The 17,592-nt window shown below is 35.7% G+C and overlaps 2 protein-coding genes and 1 long non-coding RNA gene across 3 annotated transcripts; 2 read left to right on the forward strand and 1 right to left on the reverse strand.

Annotated features, from left to right (window-relative positions):
- Positions 1-2,255: 2,255 nt before the first annotated feature.
- Positions 2,256-4,873, forward strand: LOC140004907 (nicotine N-demethylase CYP82E3-like). The gene is made up of 2 exons (XM_072045059.1): positions 2,256-3,214; positions 4,129-4,873. The coding sequence occupies exons 1-2, from the start codon at positions 2,264-2,266 to the stop codon at positions 4,753-4,755; spliced, it is 1,578 nt and encodes a 525-aa protein (XP_071901160.1). The 5' UTR covers positions 2,256-2,263; the 3' UTR covers positions 4,756-4,873.
- A 2,394-nt stretch (positions 4,874-7,267) lies between these two features.
- Positions 7,268-9,007, forward strand: LOC140004908 (uncharacterized). Its single transcript, XR_011812720.1, has 2 exons — positions 7,268-7,437; positions 8,751-9,007. It is a non-coding gene; the product is annotated as an uncharacterized lncRNA (long non-coding RNA).
- Positions 9,008-14,926: 5,919 nt separating this feature from the next.
- Positions 14,927-17,003, reverse strand: LOC140005252 (nicotine N-demethylase CYP82E3-like). The gene is made up of 2 exons (XM_072045952.1): positions 16,177-17,003; positions 14,927-15,826 (listed from the first exon to the last, which is right to left on the reverse strand). Exons 1-2 carry the CDS (start codon positions 16,942-16,944, stop codon positions 15,188-15,190), a joined length of 1,407 nt encoding a protein of 468 aa, XP_071902053.1. The 5' UTR covers positions 16,945-17,003; the 3' UTR covers positions 14,927-15,187.
- Positions 17,004-17,592: the final 589 nt, after the last annotated feature.

Genomic DNA, 17,592 nt, shown 5'->3' on the forward strand with positions numbered 1-17,592 from the left:
GTCAAAATTACCCTTATGTAAAGTTAAAAATTATTTATTAACCAAGGGGGGTTATGTCTATATTTTGAAAATCATAAGGGGGTTATATGGTAAAGTACTAAATCATAAGGGGGTTATATGGTAAAATATAAAAAGTATACGAGGTTAATGTGTCATGTATTTATAAGGGTGATTTTGACATTTTTAGAAGTTCCGTTACGAGTGACTATTTCCGTCACTTTGACACTTTAATCCAAACCATGAGGGGGTTATGTATAGCTTTTGAAACCATAGGGGAGTTATGTAAAAAAAGGGTAAACCACAAGGGGGTAAAATGTAATTTGCCCAAAAAATAAAGACAAAAAAGCAATTACCCTAGTAGGAAATCAAGAAAGTAACTTGTAAAAGCATTACAACTTACGAGGACTAAGTTACTAAATTAAAAGCATTATATGGACAATATTTTGCGTATCGCAAATGGAAATAATGATTCCAGTAAAGTGGCGGATTTGAGAGTTGAACCAAAGACTTCATAGTTAACTATTTAATGTGCCCACTAATTAAACTTAGTTTTAGTTATATGGAAAAAAAAAAAAACAAAGTTTAATACATGTAAGAGATTCTCATTATATAATTCTACTGTGTTAATGCTAATCTAAGTTCTCAGTTCAATCCAGCAAAGAAAACACATATGCGGATGCATTTAAATACTGCAACTTTGCAACATTTAAAAATGATTATAAGAATTAGTTAGAATTCACTTAAACTTAGGAGGTTCCAATCAGATTACAAAAATTCTTTAGAATCACAAATGACAATGATTACTAAAAAAATTATTGCATATTGCATATTGATCAAATTTACGCAATTAAAGCACCTGATTGTGAAACTTGCACTTGAATAATCAACCTCGTTCTTCTCTTTCCACTAATTGTTCAATGGAACTTATTCACATACAATAAAGAAAAAGATTTTAGCTTCCAAGATTGAAGAAATAAAAAAAAAAAGGTGTTGGGAAAAAAAAAAAGAAGCAAACCCCAGCCAGCTGCACCCATTACTTCTCAATTTTCTCATGCACAGCCTAGGTTTAAGGAGAAACCCATGTGATCTGTCATGTGACAACACCCTTCTTTGGTCACCAAACACGGGCTAAAATTCATCACCCTCATTATAAAATTGGAAGATTGTCATCCATGGTAGTAATTTTTTTAGTATGTGGTAGCGTAACTAATAAATTTCCTCGAAAAGGGAAAATACTCTTCTTGTTTAACGAGCATTTATCCTTCTGTTATGGCATCCCTATCTAGTCAATCAAGATTCAAGAACATGTGGTCTCTTACATCAATTTATATATGAAAAGATATATTTTCATACTCCAACAGGACATCGACTCGGTCAAACTTAGGGATCAGAGATCAATGAATTCAACCAGATATCATAAATACGTCATCCACACACACAAATATAAATATATCGTTCTTTTTCCTGCAAATAAAATCTACAAAATATAACTAAGAACCTAGCGATCCAAATCCATATCCAATTCACCAAATTCATTCAAAATTCACAAAATAGAAATCTCATACATTTTAACTTTGAAGTGTTTGTCTTTTTTTTTTCCACATTTTCCCTCTTTTTTTGAAGTTTTATTTGGCCAACAAGTCCAAAAGTCTAACTGGTCAAAGATAAAAAAAAAAAAGTAGAAAAGGGCAAAAAAAAAGAAAACCCGATTGGTTTGGTTCTTCTGGTTCCAGTTCAAAAATTGAGTTTGACCAAGTTTTAAATCATCCAACTTTATGAGGTGACTCGGACCAACTGTGTGGCCAGTTCTCGATTTGATTGATTGGTCTGATCTGAGTCTGAAAACAATGTCAAAGAGAGCCTTACTTGGAATATTTTCATTGCCTTCCCTAAAATTTGAAATGAATCTTAAACTATTTCATTTAATTCAAAAATTTCTACATAGAATGATTTATACATTTTACACTAAAAATTTAATTTACAGATTTAATGGGTTCATATTGTTTTTAAACTTCCTTTATCTAGTGATATAATGTGACATCGCTCGTTAACTTTTCAACATTCGATGGTTCACTAAAGTATATAATTTCTTATGTTTTATTACTTTCTTTTCAAGATTTATGTATGATTAAAGTAGAGTATGTAATTTTAGACCGGATGAAGGTGTATAGTTTGACTTGTCAAAAATCAAAGACATAAAAGAAGTGTAAGCAGTTCAATCTTCATAGAACTTTGGGTCGTCTACTCTGCGAAGAAAATCAGAATGGATCTCCTCCCACATCTCCTAGCACTTTCAGGGCTTTTAGCTTTGTTTTTACTCTACAAACAATGGAGACCAAGGGTTAATCCCAATCCAAGAAGCAAGGCCGTATCAGCCCCAGAAGCCGCAGGTGGTTGGCCTTTCATAGGCCACCTTCTTCAACTGAGTCCCAATGTCCCAATTGCAAGAAATTTAGGAGCCATGGCTGATAAATACGGTCCTGTCTTCAGCCTGCGTCTAGGAATGAGGCAAACTCTGGTGGTAAGCAGCTGGGAAGCTGTTAAAGAGTGCTTTACCACAAATGACAAGGCCTTTTCTTATCGACCACCTTCTAGTTTCAATGAATACGTTGGATACAATTATGCAGCCATCGGATTTGCACCATACGGTCCTTATTGGCGCGAGATAAGAAAGATTGTTATGCTTGAACTGCTTTCGAATCGGAGGCTTGAAAGACTAAAGCATGTGAGGATATCTGAGATAGAAAACAACATCAAAGTTTTGTTCGATGGTTGGAAAAGTAGCAGCAATGATCCTCCAGCAAAAGTGAATATGGGGAAGTGGTTTGAGGATCTGTTCTTGAACATAATGGTGAGGAAGATTTCTGGGACGAGATATACTGACTCTGAAGTGGGCTCAAAAAGAAATGCTCAATTTAGAAGAGTCGTTAAGGAATTTGTACATTTTTTGGGACAATTTGTTGTGTCGGATGTGATTCCATTTCCACTGTTGAAGTGGATTGATATGCAGGGACATCTGAAGTCCATCAAGCGTGTCTCTAAAGAGCTTGACAGTATCATTCAGATTTGGATTGATGAGCATAATGAAAGAAGGATGAAGATTAGTGAGCAAGGGGATGAGCAACAAGACTTCATTGATGCATTGCTTTCAGTAACTAAAGATGAGTACTTATTTGGACACTCAAGGGAGACAGTAATCAAGGCCACACTAATGGTAATCCACTCTCTTCAATACTGCCTTTGTACTCTAGCTATTAGAGATTTTCTATAGTATATTTCGTTTTGTAATTTTTTTTTTTTTGTTTTTTCTGGTACTGATTCCAGGCTGAATAAAAACATTAACTGTTTTGGAAATCTAAAGTATGAATGGGAGGATATTTTGGTTAGGTACTTATTTCTAGGGTGCCTGGATCTAGATTAGTAATATGAGCAAAGTGTTCCATGTTTGAGAGTTTGGTCAACTTGTTTCTCTAATTTATTCCAATGTACCAAGAAGCTTGATTGAAGAGAGTACACTCTATCGTAGAAACATCTTTGAGTGAGTTTTACTATGCTTTGCCCTCTGGCAATGGGTATCCAATATAATGCAGTAGTATAGAATACAAGATTTATTTGAGAGTGTAAAATTAAGAGTCTAATCAAGGTGAATAATCTAGCTAGCATGCGCGGTTTTTTTTTTTTTTTTTTTTTTTTGGTAGCGAGCTTGAAGTTGAGTTCAAATTTAATTCATTTATTTATCGAGTCAAACACAAAAAAATTCTATCGAGCTGACTCAAGTTGAGCATGAATGACTAAGATTTTTTGTACACAAATTTCAAGTTTTAAGCTAATCGTGCCAAGTTCTAATTGAGCTTGTAAAGGATATCACCACTCTTATAACCATTACGTATCTCGAAGTCATACCTAGGGTATCTACGATTCTGATAACCAATCTTATAACCATCAGTCATTCCTAAGTCATCCCTACGAATGACAATACCTACGTCTCAAAATGTTCAATTAGTGGTAATGGTATGTTTCTAGTTATTGATCTTTCTATAACTACCACATGGTTCTGTGATTAAAAGTAAACGCATTAGCGTTTAGCATCAACTCGTTAACGTTTCACTTGGGTCTTTCATCTTGCAGAGTCTTGTAATAGCAGCATTTGAAACCACATCAATTCACTTAACATGGACCTTATCCTTGCTCTTGAACAATAAGCATGTTATGAGGCAAGCGCAGGAGGAGATAGATTCAAATGTTGGCAAAGAGAGGTGGGCAGAAGAATCTGATATCAATAATTTAGTATATCTTCAAGCTATAGTGAAAGAATCAATACGATTATATCCACCAGCCCCTCTATCATTGCCACGCCAAGCCATGGAAGACTGTAATGTGAGTGGTTACCGCATTTCCATGGGGACACAGTTATTTGTGAATGTGTGGAAGCTACAACGTGATCCAAGAATTTGGTCAGAGCCAGATCAGTTTCTGCCGGAGAGATTCTTGAACGGTGAAGTCGATTTTTCTGGAAAGAATTTTGAGTTCAGCTTCACCCCTTTTGGCTCTGGTAGACGATCTTGTCCTGGAATACCATTGGCAACACAAGTGACGCACCTGACACTAGCTCGGCTGCTTCAAGGTTTTGATTTGACCACACCATCAGACTTGCCTGTGGACATGACTGAAGACACAAGTATTAGCATGGGTAAGGCCACTCCTTTGGAAGTAGTAATCTTGCCCCGCCTTCCAAATCATGACCTTTATGGATAGGAAGTTAATGAATCAGAACTTCAAATTATGCTTGTGCCGGAGAAACAATATGTATTGAGTTTTGACAAACTCTTATTGTATAAACAATTGATTAATAAATGTCTATTAGATTTAGAAATGCAAGCATAAATTAAGGAACACTGATGACTATTCTTTTAAAGCCTTTTAGAGTTTTCAATTCTGAGATCTAACTGAAATCATTCGATATTGTTCGATAGAAGATTGATAGGCTCATGTGTAAGTGTATTTATGTGATTAATGTTAGGGAGAAATATCTCGAGAGAGTCCACTAAAGAGCCCAATATGTAAGTCAAGAACCCAACTCTGACCCAAAAGGTTAAGCTGTTAGGTTTTGGGCCCTTACTTACATATTAACTGCTCTGTCTCCATCTCTCGGACCAATGTGAGACACAACCCTTTACTCATGAATCTAACAAATCTTTCCCTTCATGAGTAACCCCCACATTAAACTCAAATTTACAAGCCATTTTTTCGAGCCCACTTTAATACTCAATGCAAGCCCACCTTTATCACTAAGGTCTCCTCTTCTCCCAAACATGGACCTACTCTTCTTCAACATTCAAATTACATTTTGGACCTTTGCCAACCCTTGACTCCTTAGTCTAACATCAACCGGACCCCCTGCCAAACCCATGGCACACCTGGTCCAACACCAACCAAACTACTTGGCACTTCGGTCCACCATCAAGAACAGAATTTTCACCGGTCCAACTCCGAGAAGAGTCCACTTGCCCATGAGTAACCAGTTTCACAACCTGAAGCTCTGATACCAGTTTGTTAGGGAGAAATACCTCGAGAGAGTCCACTAAAGAGCCCAATATGTAAGTCAGGAACCCAACTCTGACCCAAAAGCTTAAGCTGTTAGGTTTTGGGCCCTTATTTACATATTAACCGCTCTGTCTCCATCTCTCGGACCAATGTGGGACACAACCCTATACTCATGAACCTAACAATTAAGCATTTCCATTGGGTGCTTAGCTCATCCCTACAAGACGAGTGACAAAAACAGGGGATTTTTGTAGTAGTCTAGACGAGATCCTTGCATACTTTTAGAACTAGGCTCTCTTTTCTTTGAAGAGCCCTCTGTTGCAGCTGTTTTCGGCTACTTTTCTTTCATTTCTTTGATCTTTTTTTTTTGACCTCTACTCAGTTCCACCTTCTTCACCATGAACTAGTTGCAGGAATGCAGTGCTATTTTGCTTTCTTTTCCAGCCTTCCCTCTTTAGAAATATGGGTAAGATCAGGATTATTTTCGCCACATCAAATTGCATTGAAAAGAAAATAGGGATTCGTCAGCATTTGTTATTTAAAAATGGTTCATCTCTGGTTGATGCTAAATATTGAGAGATGTTCAAGTAGAGAAGAAGCAGAACTCCTTGTGATGCCGTGAGACTTCAAATGAGAGAGCATCCCAACTTGAGTGTGTTGTGAACTAGATTTTCGAGACAAAAGAATTTAGGAGAATCTATAAGAAGAAAGGGAAGAGAAAGAGGGAGAACAGAGATAAGAAAAATAATGAAAGGAATTTTATTCATCAACAATCAGCCATTGCTAAGAACAAAATCGAAGACTAAGTGAGAAATATGAGAGAGCAGACGAAGGAAGGATAAAGAATTAGAATTAAGAAGAGTAAGAGGGGTTGATAGAGAATCGGAGAAGCAGATTTGGGGAGTTAAAAAAATGAGAAATAAGAAAGAATCAAAAATAGAATAGAGGGAGGAAAGAAGAATCTGATATAGAATAGAAAGAGGAAAAAACAAAGAAACAAAGAGGAAGAAAAAATATCCAATTGATAGTTAAAGGTAGTCCAAGAAAAGACTGCCTTGATACCAATTATCAAGAACTAGGCTTCAAGAAGGAGATGAAGAAGGAAAAGAAAGAATTGAGGGAAGTGACTTCTCTCAGTCCAGTTCCTCTCTCTCTCTAATTTCTTCCCTCAATTATTTATTTTCCTCCATCTTATTAGAGGATGAAAGGATTGTGGTTAACATGGGGTTTAGCACAAAGTGAAAATGATTAGGAGCAATTGATATCATAGAATGTACTTAAGCTGAATAAACGTAGAGTTAATTTGATTGAAATACTTTGGAAGTTTACAACTCATGTTGGCATAGGGAAATGTAATGGAAAATAGGTGCTTCATATTTTAATGTTATTGGAGAAAGGATAGAAAAACTTGGAAGGGATAATTTGCAGGAAGTAGTATGAAATTGCAATTTGTGCATGTAGAGTGATATCTTTCATTAAACTTGGAGGATGACTTTATGATTTTGAGAATTTTTGTGGCTTAAGTTTTGAGGACGAAACTTTTATGAGGAGGGGATAATGAGATACCCAAGTCCTGAGTTGGGAGTTTTAAGAGAAAATCAAAGAAATTATGGATGAAACTTGAAGACATAGAAATTGAGGGACTCATGTAGCAAATAAATAAAAGTTCTCTCCCATTCTTATCATCTTTCCTTTTATCTTTTCTTCTTTTTGCTTTCTTCCCCCTTCATTTTTCTCCTCAAAGACACCAAAATTTAGAGGTTTAATTTGCCATCACCGGAGCACTGGCACTATGCACGCGCCCCACCATCTGATTGCCCATGACCTCAAACACCTCCTCATCGAATTTCATGGTTTTTGGTCATCGGAGATGCCGGCAGTTGTCGGTCAAAGGTTTGGCGAGTACTATTCACTGCAGTTTAATATCTTCAACTTTTCTCCCAAACTATTTAGAATTTTTGAAAACTAAAAATATCACTTTGTTCATCTTCTTATGGCTATCTTCAGTTACATTTTCATGATTTTTGGATGTAAGATGAATTTTTAAAAATTAGTCAAACTTTTCTGTTTTCTTGGAATTTCGGGCTTTGATTATATTACCCTAAATTTAGTTTATTGGAGATTTATTTAGCTTCTTAAGACTACTAAACATTGGTATTCATGATTAGTTTCATTTGAGTTTGTTGGGCTATAAATGAAATGGAATTGAAAAGGTTAATGGAGACTTTTATAGGCTTTTAATGTTATTTCAAATTTAGTTTAGTTATTTTGACTATACATGAAGTAAATGTACTTGTGGGTAGTATAATTAGCTATTAAATTTGTGTATGTCATTTTGGATCATGGATGATGATTTTATGTAGGATAATCTCTTATTATTTAGTAAATTAGGCAATAGAACATCTTAGCAGACATATTGTTATGTTAGATAAGTATAATAGTTGGTAATCGACTGTTGGATGATTTTAGAATCTTTGTCAAGGATTTGTCAATATTAGGAAAGATAAGGAAATGATCTTTATTAGCAATTAGTGGTTAAGAGTAGTATTAGACTCCTTTTTATGATAATTAAGAGTAGCTTGGTATTTTTAAGATTGTGATTGAGTATTTTATTATTATGTCTAGGCGATAAAGTAGCCATTATTCTGAATACTTGAACTAGCGTGGGTATCCGTTGGACCGAGATAAGTGGTGCATGTATTCTTTATTTTTGAAAGATGAGTTTTGAAAGCTACTTGTTTAATTGCTAAAGTGGCATGAGCACGTATAATTTGTGATATTTGTTATTATTCTTGCCATGGTCATTTGTCAGATGAAATGCTATGTTTGTTGAGCTCTTGTATAAGCGACTGTTGACGGGACTAGTTCCTCACATATAGTTGGTATATGAAACGAGCTAACCGTGTTGTAGTTAGCAATATGAAACGGACTAACCGTGTGGTAGTTAGCTCTATGAACCGTGTTAACCGATTAAGTTAGCAACTGGATATCCGAAATCAATTGTTGTCTTCTAGTTTGAGCTCGTTTATGTTATGATGTATGATGTGCCATTGAAATGTTTATAATGACCATGTTCTTATAAAGTTATATGTATAAGTTAATGATATTTGAAATGTACCATGTATGTAACATGCTCAGGTCAATAATGAGATACATGCGCTACTTATTGAGTGAGATTTTGCTCACCCTTTGTTGTTATTATGCAGTTAATGATGAGTTCATTGAGGTGGATCTTGATAACTCGTGGGGGGTGGTAATGGAAATGGAGATGTCTTTTGGCTAGAGAATGGCTTTTGCACTTATGTATATAATAGATACTTTAGGATAGGATTTGAATATTGTATGTATTGTAGAAGGTTTAATTTTACTTTTATTTTGGAAGATGCACAATTGCTATTATAGATGATCTTGTATTTGTGGATTTAAAAAACTTATATAAAGGTGAATGTATTTTTTTTGGAAATTTGTTGCATTATGCCTTTAAATTTGTCTAGAATATGGCGGTGTTATGTTCCGGGTACAAGGCGTGACAAGTGGTTTCTTTATTCCTAAAGGTACACAATTAATTGTGAACATTTGGAAGTTGTATCACAACCCCAAAATTTGGTCGGAAGCCGGATAAGTTTTTGCTAGAGAGATTCTTGAGTAGCCAAAATGGTGGCTCAGAAATCGATTTCTCCGGTCGTATTTGGGATTTCACCTAACCCCATTTGGATTTGGCAGACGATCATGTTCAGGAATGGCCATGACAATAGTTGTGACACATTTGATGATGGCAAGGCTGCTTCAGGGTTTTGATTTTGTAACGCCATCAAACTTGCTGGTGGACAAGACGGAAAGTCTAGGGATGAACTTGAATAAGACCACTTGAAGTACTAATCAAACCTCGACTGCCTAATCACAAACAAATTTCACAACTTTGTCTGGTGAAAGGGGGTACTAGTTGCTTATTTATGGAACAAGATACATGAGATCCATGTATGGATATCAAATATTGCCTGTTCAAAATTGCTTGTTACCGTAGAAGCAGCTATATTGGAGTCAGCAATTAAATGTTTCTCCATTATTCTCTGGATTCAAAAATGAAAGTTGCCATTATAATAATTTTAGGATGCAATGTTGACGTGCGCAGGATATAAAATATATCAATTAGCTCATCAACAATCAACTTTTACATTTATAAATTTTAAATATCCCACACGCGATTTTTCGCAAGTATACGAATCGTTTATTGAGCATAGGGGTATTATTGATTACTTGTATGTTATTATCTTGACTAGTTATGACGTAATTTTCTAATGTATGTAAAACTTACTCTCGTAGTGAATCAACTATACTTGTAACTAAACCATACCTACTCTCATGGTTATAAAATTAACTACAAGTTCATTTCTTCTATGAAATTACATGAAACAAGTCACTTAAGCCACAAAGGTGCACCTCTACTCTCGTGAGTGTACTCCCTAAGTTTATCATTTCCTTGAACTAGTGTTAAATTCCATTTTTTATTGCAAACTTAACACCTTAAGATTATTATAATTAATGGTTGGTTAATCAATGATTAGATAAGCAAAAGTAATAAATAACTTGTTCAAAATAATATCATCAAATAACCAAGTAAACATCTGTTGATCTTGATCCCTATCTTTTGATATTTACAAAACAAATGGATGATACTAATATTTCTTCAAGATATACTTTCAGTTATGAAGTTATTTGATTCCATGAACAAATGCTATTGAAAGAAGACAAAGGTTGCTGAAAGCTGTCGGACGCTCAAAAAAACTGCATCGGACGTCCGACAATCATTGAGTATCTTCGGACGTAGAAAACCAGCTTACCGGACGTCCGATAGAATTGAAGAAAATTTCTTTAACTCTCTGCCTGCTGTCGGACGCATAAAACAGGGCTACCGGACGTCCGACACTACCAATGGCTAGTTGACTGTTCAACTATTTTCTATCCGTTGGAAGCATTAATGAGGCACTTTCTTGGTCCTGTATAAATAGTGGTTGGTCAGATATTTCAAACAACTTTTGCACACTGAAAATACAAAAGATCTAGAGTGATTTTAGTGAGAAAATACTCTTCAAAGAAGATTTGTAGTCTGAGTGGTGTAAGATTCATTGTAAGCTTTTCATTTATGAGTGAATCTTTCATGAGTGTAGCTCTGTGAGGGTTGTCCTGAGGGATAGTAAAACGTCCTGGCTTGACCGAGTGGAGTTTGGTGCAAGGAGGAGGTGAACCTTCCTTTGTACACAAGAGTGATTGTAATTCATCAACTTGAAGTAGCTTATTTGAATTAATCTACAAGTTCAAGAGGAGTTGGGTAGTTAATTGGTTTGCAATTCTTTCCTTTTTATTTATTTATTGTTACGTTTGTGATCTTTTAATTGCTTATCGATTGGCTTTTTGATTGGTTGTTTTCGATCCTTACAACATCATTAACAAGATATAGAAAGTTCATCCATAACTTTAGACATAAACTTTAACTAAATATGAAAATAAATACCAAACTTGTATTATAGTTAAACATGAAATCAAATACAAAAGAGAAAGTGATAAGAGAGAAGTTGCCCTTGTCATATGAGTTTCAAACTCTCCATCTTTGCTTCTCAATTTTCATCTAAATCTAACTACAAATACAAGATGAATAAGCTACACTACCTATACTATACTACTCTAATTAATGAATTAAGGAAATTCTAGTGAAAACTACATTTTTGTGGAGTTTCTCTAACCTCCAAAGTTATGAAAATGTTCTCCAAGGCCTTTATTTATAGAGGAATTCAATATCAAGGTAAGTTGTTAAAGTTGATGTAAATTGCTCCTTGGAATTACCAAAAGATGCTTTTTGAATTCTCTATACTTGCTTGCTTAGTTCCAACCGAATTTCGTGTAGATAAATTGGTCAAAAAACTTGTGTGAATAGAGCACAAGTTGCAGAGCAAGTTGTAGAGCCGCAATTGGGGATCCGAGGGCAAGATCCGATGTCAGACTGCTCAAAATACCTCTCGGATCTCATTTTTTTCAATTTTATCTTCGCCGCACATTAGGATCCGAGGCTTGTAACATGGGGATCCGAGTTCGGATCCTCCCTTCGGATGTAGTCTCTGATTACAGAAGTTTATTCGAGATCGGGTTTAGTACAGATCTGAACTCGAATTTACTTGCTCTATTTTTTCCAAATTCCACTGATATTTTCTTGATGATGGAGGCTGAACTAGTTCTTGTACAAAACATGAAAGTTATAGCTCTTTGAGTTAGCTTTCCAATGCATCAAGAATCATCCAATTTGAAGATCTGTGGACTGATAAATGACCAAAATTCCCTGAACTAGTTAGAACTCTTTTTCAGCTTTCGATCATGAAAATGTACTTCTATATTTCGACTTTTTGGCAATGAAAATGACTGAACTGGATTTTGATGTCTCATACGAAATGTAGATATATCGCTTAGCTTCAAAATAGTACAAGAATTACTTCAATCTGATACTTGTAATTCAAGATACAACCAAAATACAAAAAGATGTCAAATTTTCACTTGCATTTCTTCCTTTGAACATTTTACACTTCATGTCTTCTTTAAATCACTTGAAATCATCAATAATCATCTAATTATCTTCTCAATTCATTCCATTTGATGATTGAATCATTAAACCTATAAAAATATGAAGTTTTCATTAAAATCCATAGAAATGCAATTTTTAGCACTTTAACCACAAAAAGTATATTTTTCATAGTTATTAAACCCGGTCCGAGGAGGAACCCGGTCAAAAAGGTGAGTCAACGGGTTACTGGTTCAACCATTGGGTGAGTAGTCCAATCGGTGGGTCACTAAATATATTCAAATATTATGTATCATAATTTTTTATGCCATAATAAATATTCAGTTAGTCTAATTTATTATAGAATCATTAATTCTTATAAGAATTAACAACCTAAATTTAATTAGTAATCTACCAAATTTCAAGTATAAAATTTTATTTAAGTGTAATTATCTAGTTTATTTGTTCATTTTAAGTGCAAAAGTTTATTAAGAATGATATTTGCCTTTAAAAGGAATTGTGAAATATGTTATTTTTCAAGTCAATTTAATAATTTATAGAGTTTGGGGAATGATAAAATGTTATTAAAACATTCTAAATAAATTTTGTTTTGAGAAATAAAATAAGATTAAAAGTCTAATATATAATATAAGAAGGACCAAAAAACAAACATATGGGTAGTTGGTCCAGCAGCGATTGTATTCTATTAACATGTACAAGGTCGGTGTTCGAATCTTCACTTAAACAACTTCATAAAATTTTTTCATGTCGACCGGGTTCCTCATAAAAACCGGCCAGTTCACCAGGTCCGCTGGTTGAACCGCCAGTCCGTTGAAAAGTCAACGGGTTCAATGCAGAAATGATCTAATTCATAACTCGGCCTGGCTCAATTGTCGGTTCACCGGGTTGACCGGTTGAACCGCCGGACCGGGCCGAGTTTAATAACTATGATATTTTCACTAGAAATCTAGTTCATTAGCTATAAACATGGCTAAAACACATCAAAACTAAACAATAAAATCCATAGAACTGCAATTTTTACCACTTTTAACCATAGAATGCATATTTTCACTAGATTTTGACGAATAATTCCCAATACCTGTGGTCAATTAGTGGTGAGGTCGAGTAGTGCTTCATACTTTCTAAAGGGAGTATACAATTCAAGCATTGTTACCGACAAGCCAATAACGTGGCAGACATTCTGGCCAATGTCAGGTGTACCTTGTCTGAGTCGATATGTCTCTATGAACATCTAAGTAGCCTCCCAGGGATAGCCAGGGGCGAATATCGGTTGGATAAATTGCCTTACCCATCTATTTGAAGACGTCGCATTAAGTAAGTTTCTTATTTTCGGCTTGTATGGATGAGGTCAGGTTTATGCCCTCTCAGGAACTGATTTAAAGTAATAAAATTGGGGCTGGCATCCCAACCCCAGCTCTGGGGATTGCCAAAAAAAAAAAAAAAAACATATTTTCACTAGAAATCTAGTTCATTAGTTATAAATATGACTAAAACACACCAAAACTAAATAATAAAACACACTTAAAACACTCAAAATATGCACTTATCAAATGTGTCCACGAAAAAAATTTTAAGATTGGAAAGTGAGAATAATTAAAAACATGATGGTAGCAAACTGGATTTAGATGTCATCGAAAAGTATTGCTTCAATATTTTCTCTTTTTGTTTAATTCGTTCTGTGAAATGTATTTCTTTCTTTTTTTAATCAACTCTTGTAAATCTTTATAAGTTTGACAAATGATTATGCAAAATGGCTTGTCTTTCTCTTCTTTTTCCGCTTTTAAGTTAGCCGTCAAACCAATTACTTAAGTTAATGTTTTGCTTCCTTTTCCAGATTAGTGCTATAAAGAAAGGCCTAATGACAGACCAATTGGGTGGATTTTGAACCACTCATTTTGCCATTTGAATTAATTATTTCCCTGTCTAGGAGAATTGTCCAGGTTACAAAATTAACCACATAGTTGGCCCAATCAATCACAGTCCACTATTTCAAAAAACCAAACATTTATCAAAGAAGCTTCCTCCATTAGTGGATTGCTGTAACGACTTAAATTGCTATTAATTACTCAAGATGTAGGATGGAAAAGTATGGTAGCAATTGAGACGCGCCATAAGCAGAGAAAGAGATAAGCTGTGAAGAGGTTTTGTTGATTTTTTTCCTTCCCTCTTTGTTTCCATTTTCTATTAGTTAGCACTGAGTTGTTTTTGTTGACAAGGGAACTAAACAGCCGCTATCTGAGAGTGTGCGTTGAGTAAACTTCGCCCTGTGTAATAATTCACCAATCACACGGAGAGATAAGATGTATTAGGCAAACCTTACACGACAAACGGAAGTCTCAGAAAAGGTTCGAACTCAGGTAAACAGGAAAGCATGATATCAATTCTACTATACCGTGTAACACAAGAGACATTGAGTTACTTTAGTTAGCACTGAATTGTTTTCTTTTGAACTTTTTCAGATGGTGTTTGGGATTTTCTTATATACAGCTGCCTATTAAAAGGGTTAGGTTGCATTTTGATCAGATTACACGATCCTCTCTATAATTTGGCAAACTTCTATCGGGATTAATGCATTTCAAGGTAGGGCGCATTTTTTGCCCTCATCATTAACAAGTAGATGAGTGTAATTAAACCAACTTTCATAGACTAAATAACAATTTGGACAAATCTCAGGAAGGTACAAGGTACAACATACTAACAGAAGATTTTAAAAGCATAAGCATACCTAATTGACTTGAAGAACAAATACAAATCCAACATTAATCGCTATAGAAAAGAAAAAGTAATAAAATAACTACCAGTAATACGAACATATTTATCTTTTCAACAACAAATCTTATTGAAATAAAAGTAACGGAATACCAACTGGCAGTAATACCAAATGGTTACCAGTTTATGTGGTCTAATACAGAGTGGTGAATTCATTATTCTTAGCCCTTAGGTCGCACATAATTTACAAAACGATGAAATTTATTTTGTAACTAGTAAAACGTAACCATATTTAGCCAATTGTCCACTTGCTATTCATGTAAAAGCTTTAGGCACAAGCCCTGGTTCCGTTTTAACCATCTAAAATTATCCATAAAGTGCATGATTAGGCAGGCGTGGCTTGATGAGCACCTCCAGCGGAGTAGTCTTGCACAAGCGCGTACCCAAACCTTCAGTCATGTCCACTGGTAAGTTTGATGGGGTTGTGAATTCAAAACCCTGCAGCAATCGGGCAACGATCAAGTATATCACCTGTGTTGCCATTAGCATTCCTGGACATGATCGTCTTCCAGAGCCAAAAGGGGTGAAGGCATAATCGAGGCTATAGCCATCGTCATGCATCTTTCGGGGACCATTGCAACTATTCAAGAATCTCTCTGGTAAAAACTTATCTGGTTCCGACCAAACTCTTGGGTCGCGATGCAGTTTCCATACGTTCACCAACAATAAAGTATTTTTAGGAATGAGGTATCCGCCAACGGTACAATCTTCGATGGCTCGGCGTGGCACGGATATAGGTGGTGGATATAGGCGGAGTGTTTCTTTCGAAATAGCTTGAATGTAGGCCAAACTCTTGATATCTGATTCTTCTACCCATCTGTCTTTACCAACATGTCTATCTATCTCTTCCTGCGCTTTCTTCATGACATGTGGATGGTTTAGTAACAGGGACATGAGCCATGTTAAGTGTGTTGATGTGCTTTCAAACCCTCCTACGATCAGAGTCTGCAAAGTATAGATAATATGGTGAGTAGTTTCTCGGTGAATAAATAAAGTCCCATGCCGTAAACGCATGCAAAAGCTTGATACTATATTAGTAGTGGAATGTGTTGGGCTAGTTTGCAACCGATTTTAAAGATTTGATTTTAGGATTTGACTCTCAAAAACTATTTCATTGTTTTTTTTCTCCTTTCAAGGGAGAAAACCTAAAATCTAATTTTTAAAATAAACTTTTGAAAATAAACTGTCATGGTGCTATGAGAAAATGTCCAAGGCTGTGAGATACATGAAAAATCCTAGCAAAAACCGTGTAGAAAGTTGAGAGATAATGATACGGTGAAAGTGTGGCAGCTTACCATGATTGTGGCCTTGATCGCAGTCTCCCTCGAGTATCCAAACACAGACTCGCTTTGGATTTTTGAAAGCAACACATCCATGAAGCCTTTCTCATCTATTGTCTCACTATTCATCCTTCGCTGAGTATGCTCATCCCACAAATCCTGAACAACAGCGTCAAGCTCTTTCGTGAACCCCTTCATGGACTTAATGTGCCCTCCTATATCAAGCCATTTCAAAAATGGAATTGGAATCATATCGGACAAAACAAATTGCCCGGCATAGTGTACAAGTGCCTTAAAAACTTTCTGGAATTGAGCATCTTTATTTGTGCCAACCTCAGTTTCACTGTATCTCATCCCAGAAACTTTCTTCACAATAAGATTCAATGTGAATTTCTCGAACAGCTTCCTCAATTCCACTTTGGCTGGACTTGCTGTACTACTTTTCCCACCAACATTGTTGGCCTTACTGAAAATTGAGAACAGTTCTTTCATGGTATTATCGACCTCTGAGACTCGGATATGCTTGACTTTCTCAAGCCCCCGAGTTGAAAGTAAGTCAAGAAAAACTATCTTTCGCATCTCGCGCCAATAGGGACCGTACGGTGCAAAAGCAAAAGATGCATTGCCAAAACAAAGAGTTTCAGCAAAAACTGATTCAGGGCGTGAGGAAAGGGCTTTGTCACTGATGGTAAAGCAATCTTTAACCGATTCCCAGTTGCTCACGACAAGGGCTGGTGTCATACCAATGCGTAAGGCGAAGACAGGGCCGTATTTCTCAGCCATGGCTGCTAAGTTCCTCGCCACAGAACTTTTGGTATTAAAGCTAAGAAAGTGGCCTATGATAGGCAAGCCACCTGCTGCTTCTGGTGGATGTGGGAGCTTACTTTTTGGAATTTGGCTCCTTGATTTCCATTTTCTTTGGAGTTGAAAAAAAGCAAGAACGGCTACAATTGTCACCAGATATGGAATGAATTCCATTTTCTGATTTCTCCGGGAAGTAGATGAGTGATGTACTGCTTAGCTTCTATCAGCTCTTTATATAGGGAATTCTAGCAGCTTCAGAGCACAATCCCAATATAACGACACAGATATTATATAATGGGGACAATTCCATTTACGTTTTACACTTGCTTACATAATGGGGACAATTACATGGCAGCGGCTGATGCAGCAATGTGGCAAAGTTCAAAACCACTTCGTTAATTCTGAAAATGGCAGGAATTTAAGAGTTTACTTGTGAACGCTGAGCACAAACAGCCAATTCAAAGAGTTGAAGTATTTCGTATTCTTCCATTCTCCATTAACTACCTATAGTTAAATATTCCCCATCCAGTTCATCGTACTATCTTTTTTTCTCTTTCCGTGCATTATGAAGCGTGACATAGTAGAGATGTAGTAGTTCTTTATATACTGAAGTTAGAGCCTTCAAAT

The sequence above is a fragment of the Coffea arabica genome, chromosome 4c (genome assembly GCF_036785885.1).
Source record: "Coffea arabica cultivar ET-39 chromosome 4c, Coffea Arabica ET-39 HiFi, whole genome shotgun sequence".
Lineage (NCBI taxonomy): Eukaryota > Viridiplantae > Streptophyta > Magnoliopsida > Gentianales > Rubiaceae > Coffea > Coffea arabica.